Raw genomic sequence first — 26,300 nt, forward strand, 5'->3', positions numbered from 1 at the left:
CCTTCCTGAGCGGTATGATGGCTGCATGGTCCCATGGTGTTTATACTTGCGTGCTATTGTTTGTACAGAAGAATGTGGTACCTTCAGGTGTTTGGAAATTGCTCCCAAGGATGAACCAGACTTGGGAGGTCTACAATTGTTTTTCTGAAGTCTTGGCTGATTTCATTTGATTTTCCCAGGATGTCAGGCAAAAAGCCACTGAGGTTGAAGGTAGGCCTTGAAATACATCTACAGGTAGACCTCCAATTGACTCAAATTATGTCAATTAGCCTATCAGAAGCTTCTAAAGCCATGACATAATTTTCTGGAATTTTCCAAGCTGTTTAAAGGCACAGTCAACTTTGTGTATGCAAACTTCTGACCCACTGCAATTGTGATACAGTAAATTATAAGTGAAATAATCTTTCTGTAAACAATTGTTGGAAAAATTACTTGTGTCATGCACAAAGTAGATGTCCTAACCGGCTTGCCAAGTCCATAGTTTGTTAACAAGAAATGTGTGGAGTGGTTGAAACAAGTTTTAGTGACTTCAAACTAAGTGTATGTAATCTTCTGACTTCAACTGTAAAAGGCATTTTACTCATCTGGTAGGCTCGCGTCACTGGTCAGCTTGCATCTGGGTTTCCCTTTGTAGTCTGTAATAGTTTTCAAGCCATGCCACATCCGATGAGCGTCAGAGCCATTGTAGTAGGATTCAATCTTAATCTTGTATTGACGCTTTGCTTGTTTAGGATTCGTCTGAGGGCATAGCGGGATTTCTTATAAGTGTCCGGATTAGTCTCCCGCTCCTTGAAAGCAGCAGCTCTAGCCTTTAGCTCGATGCGGATGTTTCCTGTAATCCATGGCTTCTGGTTGAGATATGTACGTACAGTCACTGTGGGGACGACATCATCAATGTACTTATTGATGAAGCCGATGACTGAGGTAGTGTATTCCTCAATACCATTGGATGAATCCTGGAACATATTCCAGTCTGCGCTATCAAAACAGTCCTGTAATGTAGCATCCGCGTCGTCTGACCACTTCCGTATTGAGCGAGTCACTGGTACTTCCTGTTTTAGTTTTTGCTTGTAAGCAGGAATAAAGCTTTGTATGCATCTCTGTGTGTGGAGTAAAGGTGGTCTAGGATTGTTTTTCCCTGGTTGCACATGTAACATGTGGGTAAAAATTTGGTGAAACTGATTTAAGTTAGCCTGTATTAAAGTCCCCGGTCACTAGGAGCGCCGCTTCTGGGTGAGCATTTTCTTCTTTGCTTATGGCCTTATAGAGTTGGTTTAGAGCGGTCTTCGTGCCAGCTTCGCTTTGTGGTGGTAAATAGACGGCTACGAATAATATAGATGAGAACTCTCTTGGTAGATAGTGTGGTCTACAGCTTATAAGGTACTCTACCACAAGCAAGCAATACCTCGAGACTTCTTTAATATTAGACATCGCTCACCAGCTGTTATTGACAAAAAGACACACCCCCCTCACCCCTCGTCCTATCAGAGGTAGCGTCTCTGTTCTGCCGGTGCATGGAAAATCCTGCTAGCTCTATATTGTCCGTATCTTCGTTCAGCCACGTCTCGGTGAAACATAGGTACCTTAACATAAGTTTCCATTTTTAATGTCCTGTTGTTAGGACAGTCATTTATCAGTGATACAGTTGTTAACGTGTATTATTATTATTATTATCCATATTTTGTCTCATTCACTTATTTTATCTGCACTCTTGGATCCCGGAGCATAACATTTTCATTGTACCCTGCAATTACATCTGCATCCCTGTACTTGTGACTAAACACAATCTAATCTAATCAAGAAGCTTCGTTTCCATATCACTATGAAAAACCCAGCAGCGTTGCAGTACTTGACACACTCAAACCGGTGCTCCTGGCACCTACCCCGTTCAAAGGCACTTCAATATTTTGTCTTGCCCATTTGCCATCTGAATGGCACACATTCAGGATTCATGTCTCAAGGCTTAAAAATCCTTCTTTAACCCATCTCCTCCCCTTCATCTACACTAACAGGTGACATCAATAAGGAATCATAGCTTTCACCTGGTCAGTCTATGTAATGGAAAGAGCAGGTGTTCCTAATGTTTTGTACAATCATTGTATATCACTCTAAAATGGGTGGGAATACTTTAGAACAGATTTCCAAAATTAAAATCACTTGGACCTGATTTGCTGGTGTTTTTAGTCTTTTATGTCCAACAACTAAAACAAATAAAAGTTGATTCTTTTTTTTTTGTTCAGAAATTTGGGGGGCAAAATAAAATCACCCGCGGGCCAAATTCATGCCACCAGTTTGGGAACCCTGAATTACATCATGAATATAAGTGCCAGTCTTACAGAATGGCGTGCTTTAGCCTATATATTCAGATATATGGAAACCAATAATCTTAGAATCATACAGTGAAATACAGTATAAGAAATGTTGACATAAACACAGAAAAAGGTGTTGAGAAACTTTATTTGGAGCAGAGAGACAATGAAAATGGACAGCTCAGTAAAAGTGAGATGTCCTGTTGCTTGAATCATTCAGTTTTTTAATGTTTGCAGGATTTTTTATTTCTCTACCATAAGTGGAGACCAACGTTGTTTTAGAAAATTTGACAGACATCCAACCAGCCTCAGAACCACGCCAGTCCAGGACCTACACATCCGGCTTCTTCACCTGTGGGATTGTCTGATACCAGCCACCTGGACAGCTGATGAAACTGAGGAGTATTTGTCTGTAATAAAACCCTTTTGTGGGGAAAAACTCATTCTGATTGGCTGGGCCTTGCTTCCCAGGCCCACCGACAGAAGCACCCCTGCCCAGTCATGTGAAATCCATAGATTAGGGCCTAATGAATTTATTTAATTTGACTGATTTCCTTATATGAACTGTAACTCAGTAAAATTAGTTTAAATTGTTGCCTTTATATTTTTTTCAGAATATTTGTATATTCAATTGACAAGTGCACACAGCCTTGCCTGACGACTCAAACTGAATTATTTCGCTGCTCTATCGATGGTAACAGACTTCAGTCTGAGAGTGCGATCATTGAAGTTGTTTGTGGCGACATCATAATGAGGGGTGTTGTACAAAACAAGGCATCAGCGGTTGGATCATCTCTAACCCACCAGCATATCAAAGCCAATGACTAATTTTCAAAACGCCGATTTACCCATGTGTTCTGGCTCTGGCCCAACCCATCGGTTTCTGGGACCAATCAGACGGTCTAGAATGGATTTCCATTCTAGAAATCATTGGGGAGGTACTCAGATCCAGACTCATTGCAGAGGAGAAACTAACGTCCGTGGGCGTGGCGTTTGGCCGGAGGAGTTTGGGTAGCTAGGCAACACAGCCATGGAGGCCCACTTAATCACCAAGAGCATTATAGGAGACAAATAGAAAACAATGTAAAAAGAACAGAAAAAAAAAGTATTAACACTGAAATGCCACCCAGAACCCTTTACAACACACACATCATTATCACCATCATTTAAACTTTGACAGTCTGAGTCCATAAATGTTTGTCAGTGTCCCCTCTACAGCAGCTGACTGTAGCGTATGTGGAATGCTATCCAGCCAGTCAGGGCAGCCCCTCCTTTCACACGCACAGCCCCAATCAGTATCGCCATGACGGCAGGCTGATACCCTGGTGAACATAGTGATCCGGGTGAGAACATTCCCATCCACTGCTCAGGTGGCAGTGGCAGGCCGTCTCCTGTGTCCTAATTTCCTTTTAAGGCTCATGGGTTGTCTCTCTCTGTTGGGAAACATCAGTCATCTCTCTCATTAAAACAAGTAGGTGACTGGTTTTGCTCAGAGGAGAGGAGACAATAGGAAACAACTATACGTGTCTGTATATTGGTGTGTGACTGAGGGAGAGAGTCACTGCTGATGCTGTTCCAATGTGACTCCTTTCCACAAAGTAAAGCACCTCAGGGAAGTCTGTGAGGAATGTTGAGTGTTGAATGGTGGAATTCATGTAGAGTTCGCTCCACCAATAAATAAAGGACATTCTGTTCAATGAGTTTCAAAAATGTAGCCCCAAATCTGTTGTCTTCAGACGTATAGACACCACACGTGTATTTTACATGACGTGCCATCATACTATCATCTTCCACCTGTTCCTCTCATGGCACCCACTTGACAACAAACCAAGCAGGGGTCTGTCCATCATGGAACATTTAAACATGATTTTTGTCATAAAAGAAAGTTATTAAAAACAAAACAGCAAAATGTCTGTACAAAATCCTTTGAAGTCCTGGTTTGCAGTTACTCATCATTGCCATAGAACGGTGTCTACTTTGAATAACGTCCAAGGCTGGAAGTAGCGCACAGAGGTTTCTTTTGACCCAGTGGACACTGGTGCAGAACAAAGTCAAAGTTGGCCGACGTGCACATGGCGTAGAAGACGTTAGCTTTGTCCGGAATGAGCAACTCTGAAAAACAGAAGATGTGGCGGTTGGTATGAGAAAGGAGAATATTACATTCAGTATACGTACAATATTAAAACGTCCTCTTCAATCATTCCAGGACAACAATATCTTCAGTAATATTTATACTATAGGTAAGTGTAGGTAATGCCAAACTATAACAACTATCTTTGCTTGACCAACACTGATCTGCACAGTGATGTGGCATCTTTGAGTGGGCATATGTACTGTGTAAGCGCATTGATTGTTTTAGCTCACCTCTTTCCTGGGAGATCAACTGTGTGAGGGTGAAGTCTTGACAGGTCAGGTGCTCCAGGTTGTGTTTTTCCAGGGCCCTCTGGATCACCTGGGCAGTTTTGTCCTGACTAGTCAGCTGAGAAGGACAAGTCAAACAAGCAGTTAATATGCTGTAATGAGGAAGTGAAGGGTTGGCTGCAAAATCTCCCTTCAACCAACCAGAGTATCTTAAATGACCCCCCCCCCCCCCCACAGAGCTAGAGTACTATACACATGAACCTTTTTACATTTCCTTAACAGGACCCCAAGATAATCCCTACCGCCAGATCCCAGCCCAAGCTTACCAGGATGCTCTTGTACATGTTGCCGTTGCCAGCCTCCACACTGACCCTCACTATACAGGAGTCAGCCACCTGTCTGTTGTAGAGGGGGAGGGAGGTCATGGACACAGAGCGCTTGTGATGAGAGGCCAGCATGGGTTTAGGGTGGGCAGCCACTGGAGCAGAGAGGTCAGGCTGAGAACTGGAGGAACAACTGGAGGGAGTGGAGCCATCCGGGGAGGAGGGTAAGGCCTCCGCCACATTTTGACAGGAGCTGGACAGAGACTGGGACAAGGTAGAGAGACCGAACATGCATGAGTGCCATTGGAAATAATGAATTAGTCTTTCAGTTTGTCTGTTTGAGACATTGACCTCAGCACATTTGTGGACAACTGAAGTATTGAGCCATGCTTCACCAGCGAGGCATGTGCTAAGCAAACACCACTCCTGCTTGGCTTCGAGGACCTGGTCAATTGACATTCCAGTTCTCAAGGACATCAGTTTCAATGAGATGTCAATGGGGATCACGGTTATGAATGGGAGGTTGAATTGCTTCATGGTGTAACTACTGGTATTAGTAAAGTGTAACTAGAGGATGTTTTGTAGTACAGTGTGTTCTATTAAAACATTTGAAACAGCTTTAACCAGGGTGTGCAATGACTGACAGAAAGAGAGAGACAGTCAGAGGCATGTCTAAAGGGGATCGGCGAGAGCTGTACCTGCAGTCGGAGTGTGGAGGGAGGGGTGGAGAGATCCTCCATCTCAGAGCCACTGGACCCTGAAGACGACACACTGATCTGGTCTGCATGGGTTTTCCTGCTGGATCCCTCACTCACTTTCAGGAGTCTGCAAATATACACAGTTAGAACTTTCCACTAAATTAACAAATGTGGTCAACGTTCACTAGTAAAACCTTAAATACTGCATTTTGTCATTGTTCTTTTACAGTTCTTGTTTATTTACAACAATTTTACAATAGTTGTATACAGTCGGAAGTTTACATACACAAACTTCTTGTTAACAAACTATAGTTTTGGCAAGTCGGTTAGAACATCTACTTTGTGCATGACACAAGTAATTTTTCCAACAATTGGTTACAGACAGATTATTTTACTTATAATTCACTGCATCACAATTCCAGTGGGTCACAGGTTTACATATACTAAGTTGACTGTGCCTTTAAACAGCTTGGAAAATTCCATAAAATGATATCAGAAGCTTCTAAAGCCATGACAAGCTAATTGACATCATTTGAGTCAATTGGAGGTGTACCTGTGGATGTATTTCAAGGCCTACCTTCAAACTCAGTGGCTCTTTGCTTGACATCATGGGAAAATCTAAAGAAATCAGCCAAGAACTCAGAAAAACAATTGTAGACCTCCACAAGTCTGGTTCATCCGTGGGAGCAATTTCCAAACACGTTCATCTGTACAAACAATAGTACGTAAGTATAAACACCATGGGACCACGCAGCCGCCATACCCCTCAGGAAGGAGACGAGTTCTATCTCCTAGCGATGAATGTACTTTGATGCGAAAAGTGCAAATCAATCCCAGAACAACAGCAAAAGACTGTGAAGATCCTGCAGGAAAACAGGTACAAAAGTATCTATATCCACAGCAAAACGAGTCCTATATCGACACAACCTGAAAGGCCGCTCATCAAGGAAGAAGCCACTGCTCCAAAACCAACATAAAAAAGCCACACTACGGTTTGCAACTACACATGGGGACAAAGATCGTACTTTTTGGAGAAATGTCCTCTGGTCTGATGAAACAAAAATATAACTGTTTGGCCATAATGACCATCATTATGATTGGAGGAAAAAGGGGGAGGCTTGCAAGCCGAAGAACACCATCCCAAACGTGAAGCATGGGGGTGGCAGCATCATGTTGTGGGGATGCTTTGCTGCAGGAGGGGCTGGTGCACTTCAAAAAATAGATGGCCTCATGAGGAAGGAAATTTATGTGGATTTATTGAAACATCTCAAGACATCAGTGAGGAAGTTAAAGCTTGGTCGCAAATGGGTCTTCCAAATGGACAATGACCCCAAGCATACTTCCAAAGTTATGGCAAAATGGCTTAAGGACAACAAAGTCAATGTATTGGAGTGGCCATTACAAAGCCCTGACCTCAATCCTATAGAAAATTTGTGGGCAGAACTGAAAAAGCATGTGCGAGCAATGAGGCCTAGAAACCTGACTCCGTTACACCAGCTCTGTCAGGAGGAATGGGCCAAAATTCACTCAAGTTATTGTGGTAAGCTTATGAAAGGTTACCTGAAACATTTGACCCAAGTTAAACAATTTAAAGGCAATGCTACCAAATACTAATTGAGTGTATGTAAACTTCTGACCCACTACGGATGTGATGAAATAAATAAAAGCTGTAATAAATAACTCTACTATTATTCTGACATTTCACATTCTTAAAATAAAGTGGCGATCTAACTGACCTAAAACAGGGAAATTTTATTTGGATTAAATGTCAGGAATTGTGAAAATATGAGTTTAAATGTATTTGGCTAAGGTGTATGTAAACCTCCGACTTCCAACTGTATATTAGAGATGGGGTGAATACTATTGTCTTGATTACAATTAACAAGATGGCAACTGCTGTTATGAGAAGTGTTCAGTACTCACGAGGACAGTTTCTTGCTGAGCAAACGGTGGCTCCAGGCGCTTGGGGAGCAGAGGTCTATTGGAGGCTCCAGGTTTCTGGACAGTTCATAGCTGTGGCAGAACATAGAAAACACTTATGAGGCCTGAAGTCAGGGTGGACTTGTCTAAATGTATACAGCCTTTTGTTCCAGCCCTGCACTAACACATCTGATTCTAAAAGCCTAAACACACTGCAGCCCTGTGTCAACCCCAGCTCTAGATGGGTTTTCTTTAAATTTCCTTAACAGGCAAAACCAGGGTAGGGTTTATGGGAATTGTGTTTTACATGTCATTTGAGTAGTACATTTGGGTATACAGGATATTAGAAAGAGACAATTCAGGTTGTATAAAGGGTTTATTGGCTATAAGGGGCATCATTTAAAGACATGATTATGCCCCATTAATCCTTACAAAGCTCACCAGCTCTTTATCTCCTCACTGATCTACCATAAAACCAGTGGGGGACAGGTTCTCACCTCTCCTGGTCAGTGAGCAACTTCTGGCCCTGCAACCAGGCAGTGATCCTGGTGTGATGGGGCAGGTTGTACTGAGAGCAGGAGGCTTGGAGCTGCCGGATCTGAGAGAGAATCTCAAACTCCTGCAGAGAGAGAGGGAGATCATGAGCCCATGTCAGCTGTGTGGTTGTTATGTAACTTGTCCTGAACTAGTAACACCTGACAACACTTTTAACAGTCATGGGGCTCCAATAAAAGGCTGAGAGACAGTCATTTAGAGCAGTAAGCAAACATCCTTAAGCATAAAGGTGTCCACTTTTCCCTTCGGCATGTGAAAGTACCACTACAATGTGGTGGTGAGTGTGCCACCAATTCAATGCATGTCAATCAAGTCCTATAACAAGGGTGAAATATTTAGACACGTTTGTACTGCATCTTTTGTTTTCTTTACGTAAAATCCCAACAGCAACAACTTACCCTCCTCCTCTTTTCAAAGTGTATGAGGTCCCCCTGTCAAAAATAGCACAACATGCTATTATACTTGACAATATGGAAGATTTATTATCAATATTAAACATTAAGATAGTAATCCACTAGAAGGCAAATAGAGAATTAACTTAAAGTAGCTGCCATAACTGAGCAGTCTGTTTCAATGGCTTACCTCCACAGTATCTGGTAGAGCAGTGTCCAGCATTGTGAGGATAGTCAGGTACGTGCCCAGGTAAGGTACCACCCCACCGGAGGTGCTCTGAGGAGACGACAGTACAGAGACAGCATGTCAGCAGAGGATTCTAGTAACACAGCTTTAGAGAATGTGCATATGATGCTAGAAAAGGTATTGGTCTATGATTACGGTCCTTTCATAGCCTAGTAATCTGTGGCCATTTGAAAAATCAGTGGCTAAGGATAGGATGGCTTCCTTTTGCCACACATGACACTCGGTCTTTGAACAGATTTTTCCTATAGGGGAATCACTGTACCCTCTTGTGGGTTAAGAGCTGATGGGGTTAGGGGGCTACATGTGACTTCAAGAAGCAGAAACTGCCCCCGCAAAATACTGAGTAGACAATACTAGGATCACTCCCCCCCCCCCCCCCCCCCGGTTGCAGCTTATAATAAACTTTTTTTTAAACTTTCAGATACACAGAATTCTGCTATCATTTCTATTTTATACCCCCCTTTTTCTTGATATCCAATTGCAATCTTGTCTCGTCGCTGCAACTCCCCAATGGGCTCGGGAGAGGCGAAGGTCGACTCATTCGTCCTCCGAAACATGACCCCCCCCAAGTCGCGCTTCTTCTTTATTTTTACCCCTTTTTTCTCCGCAATTTCATGGTATCCAATTGGTAGTAGTTAGTCTTGTCTCATCGCTGCAACTCCCATACGGACTCGGGAGAGGCGAAGGTCGAGAGCCATGCGTCCTCTGAAACACAACCCAACCAAGCCGCACTGCTCCTTGACACAACGCACATCCAACCCAGAAGCCAGCCGCACCAATGTGACGGAGGAAACACCTGGCGACCTGGTCAGCGTGCACTGCGCCTGGCCCGCCACAGGAGTCACTAGTGCACGATGAGACAAGGATATCCCTGCCGGCCAAACCCTCCCTAACCCGGACGACGCTGGGCCAATTGTGCATCGCCCCCATGGACCTCCCGGTCGCAGCCGCCTGCGACAGAGCCTGGGCTCGAACCCAGAATCTCTGGCGGCACAGCTAGCACTGCGGTGCAGTACCTTAGACCACTGCGCCATCCGGGAGGGAAGCTGTGCTTCTTAACACCCACTCAACCCGGAAGCCAGCTGCACCAATGTGTCGGAGGAAGCACCGTTCAACTGACTACCAAAGTCAGTTTGCAGTTGCCCAGCCCACCACAACGTGTCTCTAGAGTGCAATGAGCCAAGTAAAGCCCCCTCCAGCCAAACCCTCCCCTAACCGGACGACGCTGGGCCAATTATGCGCCGCCCTATGGGACTCCCGGTCACGGCCGGGTGTGACACAGCCTGGGATAAAACCCCAGGCTGTAGTGAAGCTGCAATACTGTGATGCAGTACCTTAGACCGCTACGCCACTCGGGAGGCCTCTGCTATCATTTCTGTCCATTTAATGTTGCATGGAAAGAAGCTAAACTCAAACTTAATGACCCCCACTATATATAGATATCTCTCATGTCTACATATCATGTCTGCAATGTCTCTTACTCAATCTCTCTCCGAAGTATCGCTTACCATCTGTCTGGCAATAGGACATTGCTTGGATATCTTGGGAGAAATGTTATCCATGGCTGTTTGGCTTCCATCCTGAAAAGGGGTCAGATAGAAGCTAAATTCAGTCTGCATTTATGCCCTTCCATTGTCAACCTGTCCACTCATCTGTAATGACCTACAGCATATGCAAAGAGTCAGTCAAATCTGGTCTAGGTCAGAACTTCCTTTACCAGCTTATGGGGTCAACACCACATTGGTTGTTCTTAGACACACACACACACACACACACACATCTCATTATGTAAACAATATATTGAGCTTTTAAAATCCATGCAAACGTGAACAAAAGCAGTTTTGTGCTAAGGAACATTTTGATAAGAACATCTGTCAAAAGCACAATTTCTATGAGCCTGTTAATACAGACACAGGGAGCACATTAAATTACACTGCTCAAAAAAATAAAGGGAACACTAAAATAACACATCCTAGATCTGAATGAATGAAATATTCTTATTAAATACTTTTTCTTTACATAGTTGAATGTGCTGACAACAAAAATCACACAAAAATTATCAATGGAAATCAAATTTATCAACCCATGGAGGTCAGGATTTGGAGTCACACTCAAAATTAAAAAGTGGAAAACCACACTACAGGCTGATCCAACTTTGATGTAATGTCCTTAAAACAAGTCAAAATGAGGCTCAGTAGTGTGTGTGGCCTCCACGTGCCTGACCTCCCTACAACGCCTGGGCATGCTCCTGATGAGGTGGCGCATGGTCTCCTAAGGGATCTCCTCCCAGACCTGGACTAAAGCATCCGCCAACTCCTGGACAGTCTGTGGTGCAACGTGGCGTTGGTGGATGGAGCGAGACATGATGTCCCAGATGTGCTCAATTGGATTCAGGTCTGGGGAATGGGCGGGCCAGTCCATAGCATCAATGCCTTCCTCTTGCAGGAACTGCTGACACACTCCAGCCACATGAGGTCTAGCATTGTCTTGCATTATGAGGAACCCAGGGCCAACCGCACCAGCATAAGGTCTCACAAGGGGTCTGATGATCTCATCTCGGTACCTAATGGCAGTCTGGCTACCTCTGGCGAGCACATGGAGGGCTGTGCGGCCTCCCAAAGAAATGCCACCCCACACCATGACTGACCCACCGCCAAACCGGTCATGCTGGAGGATGTTGCAGGCAGCAGAATGTTCACCACGGCGTCTCCAGACTGTCATGTCTGTCACATGTGCTCAGTGTGAACCTGCTTTCATCTGTGAAGAGCACAGGGCACCAGTGGCAAATTTGCCAATCTTGGTGTTCTCTGGCAAATGCCAAACGTCCTGCACGGTGTTGGGCTGTAAGCACAACCCCCACCTGTGGACGTTGGGCCCTCATACCACCCTCATGGAGTCTGTTTCTGACCGTTTGAGCAGACACATGCACATTTGTGGCCTGCTGGGGATCATTTTGCAGGGCTCTGGCAGTGCTCCTCCTGCTCCTCCTTGCACAAAGGCGGAGGTAGCGGTCCTGCTGCTGGGTTGTTGCCCTCCTACGGCCTCCTCCACATCCTCCTGATGTACTGGCCTGTCTCCTGGTAGCGCCTCCATGCTCTGGACACTGCGCTGACAGACACAGCAAACCTTCTTGCCACAGCTCGCATTGATGTGCCATCCTGGATGAGCTGCACTACCTGAGCCACTTGTGTGGGTTGTAGACTCCATCTCATGCTACCACTAGAGTGAAAGCACCGCAAGTATTCAAAAGTGACCAAAACATCAGCCAGGAAGCATAGGAACTGAGAAGTGGTCTGTTGTCACCAACTGCAGAACCACTCCTTTATTGGGGGTGTCTTGCTAATTGCTTATAATTTCCACCTGTTGTCTATTCCATTTGCACAACAGCATGTGAAATTTATTGTCAATCAGTGTTGCTTCCTAAGTGGACAGTTTGATTTAACAGAAGTGTGATTGACTTGGAGTTACATTGTGTTGTTTAAGTGTTCCCTTTATTTTTTTGAGCAGTGTATTTTTCTGGAACAGTCCAGTTGAACAAGGGGTGGAGCAATACAGTAAAATTAAATAAAGATGTGAGGCAAATGAAGGTGTTTCTCAAGGAACTGCTGGGGAAATTGTCATTAGTGTAGTGTTAGTTGACAATGATGTTATATCAGCTTATTTGGAAATTCTGAGCAATGTGTAGAATATTACTTTTGAGCCCTCTCACTGTAACCAGACCTAGTAAAGATTTGACACAAACACCCAGAGCCGACAGAAAAATAGAACACCCTCTCTTTTGCTTTGGGACAATGGCTTACTATTAACACACTGTTACGCAATTTCACTAAACATTAACTTGACAGAAAGATGGGTTTTAATAAGTCGTAAAAGTAGAATATCAAGGTCCCTTAAGATGTAAGTAAAGGTCAACTGCTCTCAAAACAATAAAACAGTCCATATTGTAAGTATTTCAACAGTGTCATATCGTCTGCATTATGGTTATATAAAGAAAGCATACATTTGTGCAGAGATGCAAGTTAAAAAAATGAAGTTAAATAATTTTCCTTAATGTACTTGATTCTTACCTCCGCACTGATCTCTCTGTTGCTCAACACACAGTTCTCATCAGGGAAGGTTTCACAGAGGTTATCAAAGATGGCCACGCTGTCCCTGAAGAAGAACAAACCAATTAAATCAATCCAAAAATAACACTCAGACAAGAGAGCAACTTTATTACAAAAGATATCCTTGAAGCTTCAAAGGGATTTAGAGTTGGTAAGGCATGGCATGTTGACCTAAAATTATTGTTCAACTATTCTTGACTGACACAATAAAAATTGTTTATTACATAGTTATGGCATGAAGTAAGGTTAAGGCTAAGGTTAGTTGAATAATGTAGGTCAATTACTAGTAAATAATTGCCTTACTAAGCCTTACATTCTCAGAGGATAAGGACACCCTTGTTCATTTTTTGTTGTTGCCATATTCAATCAATGTTATTGGCCCTCTAGCTTCATGACTCAGCTAACCCTTCCAGTATGACCCGACAGTCCGTACCTACACACAGCCGCCCATGTCTTCCTCAGCCTGTAGACAGCATTGGACTGAAGGGCAGACAGGATGGCCCTCAAAGAGGAGAAATTCTTCAGCTGCCGACACTCCTGTTTCAGAAAACAGTCACAAGTTAGAGACTGACTAGGGACTTACAACTGAATGCACTGAGAACCAGGATACAGGTTCAAGTTTAGATGTGTAAGAAGGCTGCACTTGGATTTGAAAATGTATCCCTCAAATGGTCCAAGTTACTAGACGTGTCTGACCTGTCCTACTCTGATCCACTTCTCAATGACGCAGGCCCTCTGAGCTGGGCTGGAGGCCCTGTGGACGGAAGTGGGGCTGGAGGTGGGCCGGCAGAGCAGGGAGGTGATAACTCGGTTGGTGACTTCATTAAACTGGGCAATGGTGGCGCTGACGGTAGCAGACAGGTTATCCTTCTTGTCTCTCTGGGACCACACACAGCCCAGACACTGGTAGGGAACCACCTTCCCAAACAGCCCCTGAGCGACGCACAGATAAGGAAGGTAAAAATGGAAAAAGAGTGTTAGCGATCCACTCCTGAGGACGCATATTAAGAGCCAGAAATGATTTGCCATGATTGACACTTACAGCGTCCAGTCGGGTGAGCTGTTCTGCGATGCCTGTGACTGAGAAGTCCATGATGTCACCCTGATCCAGTGGGCTGTCCCATTCTAGGACTTCCTCCCCTGAGCCCTCATCTTCCTGATTAACCTCAGCCTGGGAAGAATGGCCGCCAGTATCCATTTCTATTAAAGGGAGAGAGGAATGACAGAAGGGGATCAACAATGGTATCATAATCAAAGGCAATTCAAAGAAAAGGTTAGGAAAAACAAGTGGATCCTGTACCTTCTCTATGGAACTTCTTAAGCAGAGTTTCAGAGTGCTGGGCCAGTGAACAGAGGGAGGACAGGCTGTGCAGGTGGTCCAACAGCAGCCTTAGGGAGGGGTGCTGAGGAGGATCCCGGAAGTCCTCACTGTACTCCTCCAACCAAGTCTGGATCAGGGGCAACAGACGCCTGAGGAGACAACGTGATGAAACAATGTCTTCCCTGTTTCAGAGTCAAGGAAATAAATGTGATCAAGGGAAAAGCAGCCAGCTCACCTCCTGTGACATTCACTGTTGTACACGTCTGAAGCCCCATTATCCCTGTGAGAATAATCAGGAAGTGTGTCAGACTCATCTAAACTGTGATTGTGACCAACAGGACAGTGGTCCATTCTTCTTCAGACTGTTTTTCTTTGGTCTGTCTCTATGCTCCGTTGTTATCCTGACCTCACTCCAAACTCAGCGAGTTGTTGTTGTAAAACCTGTAATGGCTAACTACCTGCTGGGTGCTTATTATCATTACATCAAAGATGCTGAGATAGTCATTTTGTGAGGGAGACAAGAAAGAAAGAAATGTGACGAAACTAAGTGACTTTGCATACACAGCGAGAGGTGTTGTTCAAAAAAGACCACTCTCGACATACCGTCTCATCTGTATCCAACATAACATTCAATTTAGCTAATCTTATTTGTTACTGTGATAACTCGGAATGTGTCAAAAGAGTTGTGTTTGCAGAAAGATGGGTGAAGACGAGAAGGCAAAAGAAGAGGGAGATAGACATTTTTGGGCCCTTTCACCCAAAATGTATTGTATAGAAGATGGGTTTTAATAAGCAGTAAAACTAGAACGTCAAGGTGTTTTCAAACGATAGAGGCCAAACAACCTGCTCACCTAATTTCATACTGTATAATTTTAACAGTGAAATAGCTTCTGCATTATGGTCTGAGACAATGGTCAGGTGAAACATAACAGCAGTTATGAGTACTGTAAACTTAATGACATGGCCCACCTCTGGAAGAGCAGCTCAATGAGTGCACTGGTAGTGGTGAAGGTCTGGTAGGTGGACAGAAAGATCCGTCTGTAGTCGGGCTCCTGGCAGCAGGGGTCCAGGAGGTGGCTCACCAGCCGGTTCAGGGTGGCTGCCTTCAGCCTGCGCACCTTGCAGGTTCGGTACTGGACGAAGGCAACGCATGGCCGGGCCTCGGTGGGGCTGGCTGGTATCTGGACGGGCTCCCGACGCAGGGTGATCCCATACAACGCCCCCTCCTCAAACTCCTCCCCCCACTCCTGCACTGGGTTCTGGGTGGGAAGGAGGAACTCACACGGTGAGACGGGGAGACTGGAGATCCTTTCAATTCCTTCAATCTTCTATTACTCTTGTATTGACGCATACTGGACTAGACACCTCATTTTAGTTTTTGGAAACACAGAGGTCAAAAGGTGGATCATTAGCAGGTAAAAATAGCCATAGTTGACCACTAACAAACAAGCAGAGGTGACCCGCTGACATGCAAACCACCTAAACCCCCATGATCCACAGTGATGAGGCGGCTATGAGGCTCACACAACAACAAACTGGACCTCACATGCAACACAGACATTTCAGCTCATGTGTATAATAGCTGTCTATGGGCAGTAGACCACTGACAGGACAGAGCCTACAGACCATAATGACCAGCTTTAAGACCAGATTGATGTTTATGGTCCATCACAGTCAGCCTATTCAGAGGCATGCCCGCCGTGTGAGCAAAATGTAGACACTTCACCTGGGAGGTCTGTGATACAGGGAGTGCTTTGGGTTTATCAGTTATTCAGCTGACAGTGAAAAGACAAACTCATGTTTACATCTGTACACACACACACCATCACAGATTTGTCTCAGGGTATTCACACGTTGGTTTAGCAAAGATAGAAATCTCATCCAAATCTTTGCTTTAAATGTTTAATTCAAATCTCTTAGAAACACTGTACTGTTTACGTTAGAGAAAACACTGAGCAGAAATTGAGATATTCAATCACTTTGACAGCATCCTTTTTTTCCCCATACATGTTTGCTGATGGAAGAAGTGCTCAGCAAGTGACTTTTTGGACATGAATGGCAAAACAGGAGATAGAGGTGCTCAAAGTTTCCCCATTTTGCATACCCCACCACACCATCAGACATCCATGTCTTAATCATTGGAAAAGATACATGGTTAAACAGGGTTGTCAAACTCATTTATTTAATACAAATTATGTTTAAAAAAAAAATAATGAACCTTTAACATAAATGATTACCCAGCCTGTATTCAAGAGCATGTTGTGTCTCAACTGATGGCAGGCACAACACAACCTCAGATTATGTCAAATAGGGTCTAAACTACAACATGTGCCAATTTGAACAAATATATAATTTATGTTTAAGGTTAAATATATATATTTTCCAGTGATGAAGACATGGATGTCTCATGGCAAAATAGGTCAACTTTAAGCACCTTTCTCTGTTTTGGCATTCAGATCCAAAAAGTAACTTTCTGAGCACTTCTACAACGGGCAAATATGTATGGAAGGTTTTCTTCAAAAGGGGTGCTGTCAAAAAGTGACTGAATTCAAATGGATTTACCCAATTACAACATTTCATACAATAGCCTACATATTTAGCAGGACAAGGAACTTGACTATCATGTATTCCAAAGAACATTGGTACAGAACAACATGAAAGGGTACACAGCTTGCATATTGAGGACAAGAGCAATGTGGTACAAAGAGATGGCACCTGGGTCAAATAATTGAAACAACATGATCAAAGAAACTGTAAATAAATCAGCATAATCCCCTTTAAAATATGTAACCTATTAAATTGACAGTGGCAAGAAAAAGTATGTGAACACTTTGGAATTACCTGGATTACCTAAATTGGTTAACCAGACTGTTTGTCTATTGTTGTGACATAGATGAAGATCAGATCAAATTGTATGACCAATTTATGCAGAAATCTGGGTATTTCCAAATAGTTCACATACTTTGTCTTGCCACTGTATCCCTCCACCCACTCCCCCAACTCAGTCCTCCATACAAGTCTGTCACTAGCCCCCAATCAATCTCTCTTTTCTAATACACGCCCCTCATATCTGTCCACCGCTTTCTGATATAATTTAGGCTTTCACCCCCTATGTCCCTGTCAAAACTAAACAGTCTGGTTTTAACGTTGGCACTGATATTATCCATGTATGCTCAAAGAAAATCTGAACATTTTAAGTCATATGCCATCTGACAGACGTGCAGATGCGTATGGTGGGCAGAGCACTCAAGGCACATTATAATCATTACCCAGCTCCTAAATTACAGAGGGTTACTGAGGTTCAAGGCAGGCAGACGTGCGTCACAACCGAATTATACACACCTGACAAAATACCAGGCCAAGAAAGAGAGACACTAGTATCGGTGTTGTGAGGGGACCAATATCACACCATTGTCCTTTATGGAATACTGCATTACATTATCTGTAGGCCTACATGAGGCCAAGGCACAGAGATCCTAATTCTATGGGCAAGGATACAATACAGTAACATCTTTATCTCAGTCTTAGGTGCACCAAACTAAATTCAAAACAGACAAGAATTGTCCAATATTGAGACTAAACATAATGATACAAATTATATCAGGATAGCTCTCGAAAACCCTTCTTCCCCGAACTACAATTTCGATGCTTTATTTTAATGTTTAGAAACATAAATCATAGCTTTCAAACCGGTTTTCGAAACACATTCCGATATGCACCTTATCTTTCATATCAGCGAAAACAATGTTCAAGTAAGATAACTTACTGTTGTAGCTTTGCACAGATCCACAAACTGTGTGTGCCTCCAGTGACGAACTACACTTCCTCCCAGGTATGCTTACACACAGGTTAACGGAGAACGCTAGATAGCAATTTAGCACAGGTGGCAGCCTATGTCTTCCGTAAACAAGCGATGTAACATGGAGATGTGGCCGTGTAGGAACACTAACGCTAAAAGGTCGGTAGTAAATGTAATTGTCGCCGATATGAAACATGATCCTAGTTTCCAATACCATACCGCAAGTGATGCGTCGTAACGTGTAGAACGAGTGTCTGGGATCCTAACAAAACTGCCCCGATCAGAAAATACTATTGTCAATAGTTGCTAAAGCGTTTAGCGTCTATTAATCTGTTAGCATTATGATATCACCATGTATTGTTGAAAACCAGCTATAGGTCCAATACTCGTTTTTCCATTAAGGCAGTTTTATCTAATGAACAGACCATGAGACTAAAAGAGGCACCATCGGTCGTCACAGGACAATGATGCAAATAATAGTCTCACTGATTTATATGCATACACTAAATGCAAGGATATACTGTACATCCATGCAAGATGCATGCATTGGCAATATGTTACAGTGTTGCTGCCTTATTCATTAGCTGCACATTAGCCCATTCATAGACGCCTTCTGGCCAGGGGAGTTTTGTTAAGATCCCAGACGTTTGCTCTAAGTGTTAACACGAAGGAAACATAAAGACAGGAGGCTGGTGGGAAGAGCTATACGAGGACAGGCTCATTGTAATGGTTGGAATGGAGTAATGTAACGGATTCAATCGTATGGTTTCCATATGTTTGATACAATTCAATGAACTCCATTCCAGCCTTTACAATGAGCCAGTCCTCTTATTGCTCCAGCCTCCTCTGACGAGGACCGTTGTCTTCTCAGGTATCTGTTTCATATCAACAAGAAATAATTGTTTTTGTTATATTACACTACTACCCACCTTTATAGAGTTAGGGTTCCCACACAGCCATATTTCCATGTTACAGCGCTTGTTTACAGAAAACAGACAGAAGACCGAGTCCACTGCCTATGCTAATTAACTGCCTCTCCAAAAACCTGTGTGTAAACAGAAGACTGACGCCACAAAGTGTTGTCACTAAAAAAATACTGTCTGCTGAAACTGTGCAAATGTGACATGAAAGTAGAGGGCTTTATGTTCCTAAAAATCATACCGCAATTGTGAATCGATTCACGTTTAGATGGTGTATTTGGCTGCCATAACCAATTCACCTCGAAACAGAACATCCAAGGTCCTTAGAAAATACGGAGTAACGTTAGGCTCATTTAGTCCATTATTGGGCTATAGCTACACATGTCTATAACGCTCTGACAAGACAGCACTGTCTGATTTATGCCCAACAGGTGTAAGAAGAGAAATTAGGCTATTAACCGCATAGGACTCTGTTCAAACAGTGCATAACCTATGATTCAAATCGCGTACATTACATTATAGTTCTTCAAATACAGTAAAACTAATAAGATAATAACTTTATCATTTCTAAATGAAACGCATGTCATACAACCACAAAATTATTATGCACATCATTGGAAATTACCATTGATATCTCCCATTTTCCCATCTCGTCAGTCACCGCAGAACGTTTATGGTGTGATAACTTCCATCTTGTTCAAACTAAGTGTTGAAGCTGAAAATACACATCCACTTCGAAGGAGTTGAAGTTTACGGCTGCATGGTGATATGAATAAATATTTTACAGAAACGTCTCTTTAAACTACATATTTAAAACATATATATATATGATGTATTGTTTTTATCTGCGTACTATTCGTCACATTTTGCGGCCGCATACAAGTTACACGCTATCAGTTGTCAAGAGCTTCCCATAACTGATTGTCAGGCAAATCAATAAGCTACACTAGCTCCGCACCTAATGCCAGTATCGGTAAATTCTTCAAGGCGAAGCTTGGCGTTCTTGCCTGTAACTTCCAGCTTTTATGCAGTGGGTGGCGGCTATGGGAAGAATAGGCTACTCATTTGAGTGCGGTCTTGATGAAAGGGGTGTGCTCTCTGGTCTACTCTTTTGTATGGGTTTGCATATTTCCTACAAAAAACTACATAGGGGATAATCATCTGATCGAAACTCGAGCTCATTGCTTCTGCAAGTTCATCTTCTGGTGAGTTTTTTGTGATGATAAAGAAAAAACCTGGATGCTGAAAGTATAATCTGTTGTTGGCAGCTCCACAACCTATATATCCTATGGAAAACAAGGGTGGCAGAATGAGCACAATGATAATTAGGGGTGAGTGGGGTAAATTGTGCGAAAGGGATCAATTGAGCCACCCTTGTTTCTAGGAAACCATACACACAATTGATAATTTGACCAAATGTTTAGGAAGAGGTCATTTCATTGAGTCTGTGAAGGAAGAAACCACATGGAAAAAGTGGGAAGCAAGTTAGGTCCAAAAGATTTTCAGCAAGTCAAATGCAGTTGTGTTAGAGGTTTCATGACGCTTGTATCTAAACCGAAGTAGATCATTTTAAGTGTTCTATACATCAGTTGGGGTCTCTATAATCTTCATTATGAGGTCCTAAACCTGGCATGAACGTGCATCCCTGTAGCTGTGTGGGCAAATATAGTCAACATGTTTGCCTTGGGGTAAGTGAACCAATGGCAAGTTGAGCAAATGTTAGTGTTTTCTTCCCAGGCGTTATGCAAGGCATTGTTGTTGGGAAATGAGGTAAGAACAGGGCCTAGCTTACGATAAAGGTGTTTTTAAAAAGTACAACGTCTTTGTTAGGTGTTCGTCGTCGCCGGTCTACTAGCTGCCACCGATCCCCTTTTCCTTTTCTGTTTGTTATGTCTTATTGGTTGCACCTGTCTCTTGTTTTAGTTTTGATTCAGGACAATTTTAGCCTGTTAAGCCCGCTTGTTTTTGTGCGGGCTTCTTTTCTGTGAGTCGAGGTTGTTGCGTGTAGTGCTCCTGTCTGTTTGTGCCCTGTGTTGGGTTGGACATTTTTTGACATTGGCCTGTTGTTTTGGGCGTTAGCGTTGGATGCCGCAATAAAGTGCGGTTCCCTCATTACGCTCTGCTCTCTGCGCTTGACTCCGCACCCACCACTCCAGGCTTTGTGACACTGTGATCCTTGTTGATGTCACCTGTTAAATCCACTTCAGTTAGTGTAGGTGAATGGGAGGAGACAGGTTCAATTATTTTTTAACCCTTGAGACAATTGAGACATAGATTGTGTATGTGTGCCATTCAGAGAGCGAATGGGAAAGACAAAATATTTAAGTGCCTTTGAACAGGGTATGGTTGTAGGTGCCAGGCGCACCGGTTTGATTGTGTCAAGAACTGCAACGCTGCTGGGTTTTTCATGCTCAACAGTTTCCCGTGTGTATCAAGAATGGAGCACCACCCAAGGGACATCCAGCCAACTTGACCCAACTGTGGGAAGCATTGGAGTCAACATGGGCCAGCATCCCTGTGGAACGTTTTCAACACCTTGTAGAGTCCATGCCCCGACGAATTGAGGCTGTTCTGAGGGCAAAAAGGGGGTGCAACTCAATATTAGAAAGGTGTTCCTAATGTTTTGTACACTCGGTGAATAACAGCAAAAACAAGTTCAGTGGACAACATTTCTTCTCCACTAAATGTTCAAGTAAATCTGTTGGGTCTCTTTTACCAAGGCTGTCGTGTATGTGAAGACCAGAAGAGGCTGGTGGGAAGAGCAATGGGAGGATGGGCTCATTGTGATGGCTGGAATGGGACCAATGGAATGATACCAAACACATCAAACACATGGAAACAATGTGTTTGACTCCGTTCCAGCGATTCTTTTCACACACAAGATCAGACACTCATCTCAGGAGTGAAAAATGAATTAGATTGACCCAACTAGCTCCTAAAATGGGCCTTTTAAGTCTCCCTCCATGGATAGAATTGCGATTACACTGCATAGACATGGCACGTCAAATTGACACGTTTTCTTTCAATGCCCATAAGCTAAAGAGCTGGTCACCCCAGAGAGACTATGCCAACAAAGCCTACAATGTTGTGCTACTTGTGTAACGTGTGTCATGGAATGGAAAGAGAGCATTTCTCAGTGAGTTGCAATAGCAAATATTTGCACAGATGCTCACCTTTCCAGAGAACTTTCACCAAAAACCTGGTCACCCACTTAATCCATGTCTGCCAAATAGTGCTTTAAAATCATTGACTTTTGTTGGAGGGGTATTAAATCCATACTGTATCTGATTAACTATTTAATATGTCACCATATATCAATCAGCCTAGGGCTCTAAACCTGTACTAAACCATTTATCTGTTATTAATGTGTCATCTACAAATGTGTCATCTACAAATTAGGTTATGAGAAATTAAAGAAATTACAACATTGTTCTTGGTAGGTATGGTTCTGTAACCTATCAAATAACGGTTCTTTCCAGAATAGGCATCTAATAGTTTGTTTTGAAATAACATTAAGACATTATTTGGATTATTACACTGTATAGTTATTAGACAGCAATTATTACTGATTGCATGTTATTTATACAGTAAATGTTATTACTGATTGCATGTTATTTATACAGTAATTGTTATTACTGATTGTATAGGTCATTATACAATATGATACTTTAGATTTTGTAGGTTGTGCTGCTTATGTTGTTTATATTTTTGGCTGTGCACTACCTCTGGGACAAATAAAGTGGAACCTTGAACTTTCTCCTATTAATGTACAAGTGCAGTAATCAGCAACTTAACTTTTGGATTTCATTTTACGAGGCAAGTCAGTTAAGAACAAATTCTTACTTTCAATGATGGCCTAGGAACAGATTTGTACCATGTCAGCTCAGGGATTTGAACTTGCAACCTTTTGGTTAGTAGTCCAATGCTCTAACCACTAGGCGATACACAAACTGATTACTTTGATTACTTACTTTTGGATGACTTTCCCTTTAAAGGTCAACTTCCCCTTTACAACCAACTTCTCTGGTTTTAAATGGCCTATGTGGCATCGATATGAGTCAGAAACAGTAATTCTAGTGTCAAAATTGACTGTAAAGTGTAAATAGGCTACTTTTGGTCATTAAGTCAGTCTTGTTCAAAACTGAGTTTGGTAAATGACTGTGTCATGACTTACTTGAGGTTTTGGTTTGGATTACAATAAAGTCAACAATCCATGCTCCCTTTTGCCTATTAACACGTGGTGGCACTATGTTCTCTGGGAAAAGACTGGAGGAGTTCACTTGCATGACCCGGTGCCCCGGGCTGTAGGAGACCTCTCCTAAGGAGGACCAATGGAATGTTCAAAAATGACTAAACCCCACCCACCCGGGGCACCGGGTCACACAAAATGAACTCGCCCACTGGAACCTCTTCCCCAGACAAGACGTTTGGTTAATACTGGATCCTCTTCCCCAGACAAGACGTGTGGTTAATACTGGAACCTCTTCCCCAGACAAGACGTGTGGTTACTACTGGAACCTCTTCCCCAGACAAGACGTGTGGTTACTACTGGAACCTCTTCCCCAGACAAGACGTGTGGTTACTACTGGAACCTCTTCCCCAGACAAGACGTGTGGTTAGTACTGGAACCTCTTCCCCAGACAAGACGTGTGGTTAGTACTGGAACCTCTTCCCCAGACAAGACGTGTGGTTAGTACTGGAACCTCTTCCCCAGACAAGACGTGTGGTTAGTACTGGAACCTCTTCCCCAGACAAGACGTGTGGTTAGTACTGGAACCTCTTCCCCAGACAAGACGTGTGGTTAATACTGGAACCTCTTCCCCAGACAAGACGTGTGGTTAGTACTGGAACCTCTTCCCCAGACAAGACGTGTGGTTACTACTTGCCCTTGCTTGGGGAATAGCTACTCTAGTTAAAATGGGCTTCCATAAAGTTGATCATGTATTTCATGATCGTGCACTGCATTTTTTCTGCCAATATCCATCTGAATTTAAAAGTAATCCAAAAAGTAATTATCTAGTTATTCGAAAGTATCTTTAATCTGATTACAATATTTTTGCTGGTAAGTGATTACAGGTAGTTGTTTTTGAAACCAGATTACATGTACCTGATGTAATCAGATTATATGTAACTGATGTAATCACACAAACCTGTGTGTAAAATACTTCAGCTCTCAGATTGTTTTCAATCGTCTCTGTTCTGCTGCTGAAATTACGATTAGGGGTTGTACTATTCACAGTGATGCACGCAATGATTAAGCAGGGGCGGAGCATTGATTACATTAGCCACTCCTACATCAAATCAAATTTTATTTGCCACATGCACCAAATACAACAGGTGTTACCATGAAATGCTTACTTACAAGCCCTTTACCAACAATGCAGTTCAAGAATTAGAGCTAAGAAAATATTTACTAAATTCAATTAAATTAAAATAAAAAGTAACACAATCAAATAACAAGGCTATATACAGGGGGTACCAGTACCGAGTCAATGTGCGGGGTATAGGTTAGTGGAGGTCATTTGCACATGTAGGTATGGGTAAAGTGACTGCATAGATAATAAACAGCGAGTAGCAGCAGTGTAAAAACAAAGGGGTGGGGTGTCAATGTAAATAGTCCGGGTGGCCATTTGATTAATTAGCAGTCTTATGAACAGGTCGCAGTTGTAAATGAGAACTAGTTCTCAACTAGCCTACCTGGTTAAATAAAGGTGAAATAAAATAAAAAATATAAATGGCTTGGGGGTAGAATCTGTTAAGGAGACTTTTGGACCTAGACTTGGCGCTCTGGTACCGCTTGCCACAGTTTGACTTGGGTGACAGGAATCTGACAATTTTTTGGGGCCTTTCTCTGACACCGCCTAGTATAGAGGTCCTGGATGGCAGGAAGCTTGGCCCCAGTGATGTACTGGGCAGTACACACTACCCATCCCTGGCCTTACGGTCAGGGATGCCGAGCAGTTGCCATACCAGGTTCTTGTTGGTGCAGCTGTAGAACTTTTTGAGGATCTGGGGACCCATGCCAAATATTTTCAGTCTCCTGAGGGGGAAAAGGTGTTGTTGTGCCCTCTTCATGATTGTCTTGGCTCCATTACAATGTCTTCCTCTAAGCCTTATCTGCAGTTTTAGCAGTCAGATGTTCAATGGGCATCTGACATCAGATGACGTCAATGCATTTTCTTAGAATGTAGGATGGTGTTTGTAGAGGGCTAGACATAACTTTGATGTTTAAAGTTGTTAAGTGGAATGTGGTTGAGCGTTAGGTGGAGTTTACAGTAAACACATTCCTACCTGTGGAGAGAAAGTGCTGTACTGTACGGTTGGACGGAGAACCTTTTACTTACCTCCTGTAACAATCCAAAACAGTACAATTAGTAAAAAGAGGAATTTTAAGAAAGTTCGCTCTCACTAAAATCAAGAGGTTTCAGATCTCTAAAGTGGTCTAATGTAGAGATGAGTCCTTAACCCATGGTGAAGATGAAGCTCGACACGTGACACTGACAGCAAGTTGAGCGTGTCTTAGATAAATTACTGCTGAATGAGGTCAACTTTTTTTTGCATGTAAACAGTGGCATGCCTGCTGGAGTCACACTGCGTACTGAATACCGGTCTGAACGTTCCTCATGATTACGCAGAAGGTGAATCCTTTCTCTACTCCCTGTTGGCATTCTGTGGCATGTCTGATATAGCCTGGTGGTTGATCACATTAGCATGGTTAGCAGTCTGATTGTTGAAAGTGAAGCTTGTAATGTTAGCTATGACAAGCTAAACTAAATACTACTCCAAGTTTACACATCACTAAGATCACTTCATACTGCATGCCATGACGTAAAATCTCTTAGCATTTTGTTTAAGGAAGTGCTAGTTAACAGTGGCATGTTTGCATGTAATAATCCTTCATTTATAATCCGAAATAGCATCATCAGGTACTTGACCTTTCTGAAGCAGCCAGACCATGATGCCCCCACATTCAGTGCATGCCAGACTGTCTCAAGGCCTGTACCTCTAATGATAATGACTTCGTAGCCCTCCAGGTCCACTGGGACAAGAATGAGAGGAATCCATAATACCGTGATTGACTCAGACCTCTGCAATGCTGACGCACACAGCCACCGAGCCACCAGCATCCCTTCGCCATTTTTACGCTGTTTGATTCCAAACAAGATACACACTTAGTTGTTACATAAAAGCCACTGTGATCATGTGCTCCACTTAGCCAATATAAACTGGACCACTTGATTACATTTTCGCTAAAGGGTTTGAGAAAAAGAATAGCACCACTTATTTTACAATGGAGTTTTGTCCCTATTAAGCTGAGTTGCCTCTGGGGGAAGTGTCCTCCTCTTACG

The 26,300-nt window shown here is 43.0% G+C and overlaps 1 protein-coding gene across 1 annotated transcript; it reads right to left on the reverse strand.

Annotated features, from left to right (window-relative positions):
• Nucleotides 1–2,654: 2,654 nt before the first annotated feature.
• On the reverse strand, nt 2,655–19,694 carry LOC139423983 (ral guanine nucleotide dissociation stimulator-like 1). Its single transcript, XM_071175655.1, has 17 exons — nt 19,577–19,694; nt 15,202–15,491; nt 14,468–14,512; nt 14,212–14,381; nt 13,954–14,111; nt 13,608–13,844; nt 13,345–13,448; nt 12,873–12,957; nt 10,314–10,385; nt 8,749–8,835; nt 8,565–8,597; nt 8,109–8,230; nt 7,615–7,704; nt 5,692–5,818; nt 4,997–5,257; nt 4,674–4,788; nt 2,655–4,421 (listed from the first exon to the last, which is right to left on the reverse strand). Exons 1-17 carry the CDS (start codon nt 19,598–19,600, stop codon nt 4,282–4,284), a joined length of 2,160 nt encoding a protein of 719 aa, XP_071031756.1. The 5' UTR covers nt 19,601–19,694; the 3' UTR covers nt 2,655–4,281.
• Nucleotides 19,695–26,300: the final 6,606 nt, after the last annotated feature.

The sequence above is a fragment of the Oncorhynchus clarkii genome, chromosome 13 (assembly GCF_045791955.1).
Source record: "Oncorhynchus clarkii lewisi isolate Uvic-CL-2024 chromosome 13, UVic_Ocla_1.0, whole genome shotgun sequence".
Lineage (NCBI taxonomy): Eukaryota > Metazoa > Chordata > Actinopteri > Salmoniformes > Salmonidae > Oncorhynchus > Oncorhynchus clarkii.